This window comes from Penaeus monodon, chromosome 37 (genome assembly GCF_015228065.2).
Source record: "Penaeus monodon isolate SGIC_2016 chromosome 37, NSTDA_Pmon_1, whole genome shotgun sequence".
Lineage (NCBI taxonomy): Eukaryota > Metazoa > Arthropoda > Malacostraca > Decapoda > Penaeidae > Penaeus > Penaeus monodon.
The window spans coordinates 31,771,896-31,775,839 of record NC_051422.1 but is presented as its reverse complement, the minus strand read 5'-3'; the positions used below and the strand labels follow the sequence as shown (position 1 = coordinate 31,775,839).

The following is a 3,944-nucleotide window of genomic DNA, read 5'->3' as shown; positions in this document are numbered from 1 at the left end:
AAGTTCCTTGCCCAAGGGAACAACGAGCCGGCCGGTGACTCGAACCCTTGAACTCAGATTGCCGTCGTGACAGTCTTGAGTCTGATGCTCTAACCACTCGGCCACCGCGGCCTTACCCCGATACCTAATACCCACTTATTCCCAATCCCCCCCTCCCCCCAGCAGACTCACCCCAGCCCGCCCCTCTCCCCCAGGACTCCGAGGTCAGCGTCCTCGCAGTCGTGGCAGAGCGAAGGGAAGCTGCACACGCGCGTGACCCGCCGCTCGACCTCCATGGAGGACGTGAGCCGCGCCATCCCGCAGGTCAAGAACCCGGCCTCGCTCAGCGCCCTCACTGTCGGTCAGTTGCCGGCCTTGGCCTCGGGGCGTTCGTGCTGTCAGCTGTCTCCTTTCTTCTTATTTTTCTTTCTCTCTTCTTTTTTATTTTCCTCTTCTTGTTCATTGTTTACGAACATGCACAATCGTATGTTGGTCGTGTTTCAGCCACATTTTTTTATAGTTATTGTTATAAATTACAAGGATTGTTATGTGAATATCATTATCAGAATCACTTTTGTCATTATTATCATTGATATTACGGTAGTTATTATTACGATATTAGAGTTAGTATCATTATCAATATTGATTCCCTATATATTAACACTATTGTGATATCAGCATCATCATTATGATTATCATTCTACGTATCATTAGCAATACCACTGGCATTATTATTATAGTTATTGTTAGCATTATGTTATTGTCATCATTATGATTATTATTAGTGCCATTAATACTAGTACTGCTCTACTACCACTACTACTATTATATTATTATTATTGTTACTACTACTATTATTATTATTATTATTATTATTATTATTATTATTATTATTATTATTATTATTATTACTATCATCATCATCAATATCATAGTTATATTATAAATCAACATTAACATATTTGTTATAATTGTTGATATTATAATCATAAATAATATTACTGGCCTTTAATGTCGTTATTATGAATATTATGGTCATCAACATCGTTATTTATGATACTATTATTATAAATTACACTAATATTAATGATACCATTAATTTCGTCATGGTCGTCATTATTGCTATCACTATCTCCACCATCACTGCATCACTCCCCGGTTTTGTTAGCGATTCACTGGTCTGTAATGAGACGTGAGTGCCAAGCCTCCCTTGCCTTGTGACAGACGAGGGCCAGCGCGCCACCCTCAGCCAGGCCGTTTACGAGGAGTGGTACTTCAAGAGGTGCCGCCAGATCAGGTCGCAGAGGGTCAAGGCCAAAGACAAACAGCGAGAAGAGGAGAGGAAGAAAGAGGTGGTAAGTGGGGGAGGAAATGGGCTGGGTTGTATGTTTTAAGGTATGTGTGTTTATGTGTATGGCGTAGGGTCTCTTTCTCCTTTTTCTCTTTCTTTCTTGCTCCTCTCTCTCTCTCTCTCTCTCACTCTCTCTCTCTCTCTCTCTTCTCTCTCTCTCTCTCTCTTCTCTCTCTCTCTCTCTCTCTCTCTCTCTCCTCTCTCTCTCCTCTCTCTCTTCTCTCTCCTCTCTCTCTCTCTCTCTCTCTCTCCTCTCTCTCTCTCTTCTCTCTCTCTCTCTCTCTCCCTCCCTCCCTCCCTCCCTCCCTCTCTCTCTCTCTCTCTCTCTCTCTCTCTCTCCTCTCTCTCTCTCTCTCCCTCTCTCCTCTCTCTCCCCTCTCTCCCCTCTCTCCTCTCTCTCTCCTCTCTCTCTCCTCCCCCTCTCTCTCTCCTCTCTCTCTCTCTCTCTCTCTCTCCTCTCTCTCTCTCTCTCTCTCTCCCTCTCCCTCTCTCTTTCTCTTCTGCCTGCTTGCTGTGTGTCTTTCTATCTTTAATAAATGGTTGGATCCATGTTGGCTAATCCTTTTTCTTTCCATCGAAGAAAAACAAGGAAAAGGAGGAGAAGGTGACAGTTGCAGTGTGCGAATGGGAAGAGAAGAAGCTCGAGCAGAAGAAGAAGGAGCGAGAGAAGAAAAAGACGGAATCTCAGAAGGCAGCGGAAAAGGAGAAGGAACAGCAAGAGAAGCAGCTGCGAATAGCGGCCGCCATCGAGGCTTGGGAGAAGGAGAAGATAGCGCTGGCCAAGGAAAAGCGAGAGAAGAAGAGGGCGGAGAAGCAACGGAAGATGGAAAAGGCGCAGGAACAGCTGACCAAGAGAGAGGAAGCGGAAGTGGTAGGCTGGCCTCGCCCGCTCGAAAATTTGCATTTCGCTCTTTTTATTTCAGTTTAATACGATTTTTTTAACGGTGTATTTATTTTGCGAGAACAGTTATTTTTAGAAGTGAGATAGCAAATTAATCTAAAGAGTTGATAGATGTTCAAATACAGCATTTTGATTTAATCTTCGAAGCAAGTTCGAATCCCCATTTGAAAGCTTGTGGTTGAGAATATGACTGTGCGAATACTGCAAAGCCTGAGTCACCACATGCCTAGATTTAAAGAAATCAAATAAGAAGTAAGCCGCTTCTGAAATGTCTTTTTATGACAGTCGGGTCTCTCTCTCTCTCTCTCTCTCTCTCTCTCTCTCTCTCTCTCTCTCTCTCTCTCTCTCTCTCTCTCTCTCTCTCTCTCTCTCTCTCTCTTTCCCTCCTTCCTTTCACTCTCTCTCTTCCGTTCCCTCCCTTTTCTCCTTCTCGCTGTCTTCCCCTCCCTCCCTCCCCCTCTTCTCTCTCTTTTCTGTAAACTAACAGGTATTCAAATCCTGGAAGGAGCAGAAGAAAATCGAAGAAACGGAAAAGCGAAGGAGAGCAAAACAAGAGGAGGCAGAACGGAAGATGAAAGAAGAACAAGAGAAGTTGGAGAAACGGCAGGACGCGGAGATGTCTTTTGCTGCTTGGAAGAAAATGAAAATGGCAGAGCAAGGAGAAAATCTTAAGAAGGTTTAGTAAGTATCAGGATTTTGTTTCACATTACTCCATTTACTATTTTTTTTCGTAATCATTATTCCTATCCTCTTAATAATGCTGACCACCAAAGTCAGCATTCAGCATCGCCATGATTAAAAAGAAGTTCGATTTGGGAAGGCTGAGGTATTCGCATCGCCTGTGGTTTTCTTTGCAGTCAAGATTCCGAGGGCGCGAAGTCGATGCTGTTGCGGCGCCAGCTGGAGCGCTCGTCGGAGGCGCTGGAGGCGTACGAGCGCTGGCTGGAGGAGGTGGAGGACCGGCGGCCCGCGCGCATCTACGAGAACGCGCGCACCTCGGTCTTGGTTCGCGCGCGCTCTCCGTGGTGGCCAGGGGGCTCCAGGAACTCTCTCCTTGGTTGCTGAATGCTCGGATAAACAAATGCAGACGCACACACACAGATACAGGCGTATATAAATGTACATAGACATAGACAGACACAGGCACAAGCACATAAATATACAGACACACACACACACACACACACAATCATACTCATAATTTACTCATTAATTTCTACTTACTTGCTGTTTTAGGTGTAGTTTGTTGTGTTTTGAATTGTTTTAGTGTACTTTAAATACTCGGAGTGTGTAGCACGGATAGCTCTCCTGAATTGCTCAGACCTAATTCTAAATACATGTGAAAATCAGCCTTTCATCACAAATATAAAATGTCTATTTCGCTCAGGTAAAAAGCACTGTAAACAAAGCAGCTCTAGATGGAATCTCCACTCGCAAAGGGATGTGAATGTGGGCTGCATCGAGGTCCTTGAGGTACCTTTCTCGGCCTCGATGGGATGTAGAATCAAGCAGAATACTTCGCCACATTGTCGTGTAGGTATTTTTTGTTATATAATTTACTCAGAGATGCACTTCTAAGCTGAATGCTTATTTGTTCAGATCGTTTAAACCGAAATGTACAAATGCACATTGAAGTATGGCAAATCGCAAAAAGGTGTCTTCCCAAAAAATATATATGCAAGATTATGATAATAAAGTGTGAATCATTGAATA

At 44.0% G+C, this 3,944-nt stretch overlaps 1 protein-coding gene across 1 annotated transcript in view; it reads left to right on the top strand.

Moving 5' to 3' along the window:
- The window catches only part of LOC119596309 (microtubule-associated protein 9-like), a 10,625-nt gene extending 6,681 nt beyond the window's left edge, over nt 1–3,944 (top strand). Inside the window, exons 5-9 of the mRNA XM_037945488.1 lie at nt 195–340; nt 1,204–1,334; nt 1,911–2,201; nt 2,719–2,912; nt 3,089–3,944. Coding sequence (XP_037801416.1) covers nt 195–340; nt 1,204–1,334; nt 1,911–2,201; nt 2,719–2,912; nt 3,089–3,296 — 970 coding nt within the window. The 3' untranslated portion in view covers nt 3,297–3,944. The remainder of the gene's footprint in view (nt 1–194; nt 341–1,203; nt 1,335–1,910; nt 2,202–2,718; nt 2,913–3,088) is intronic.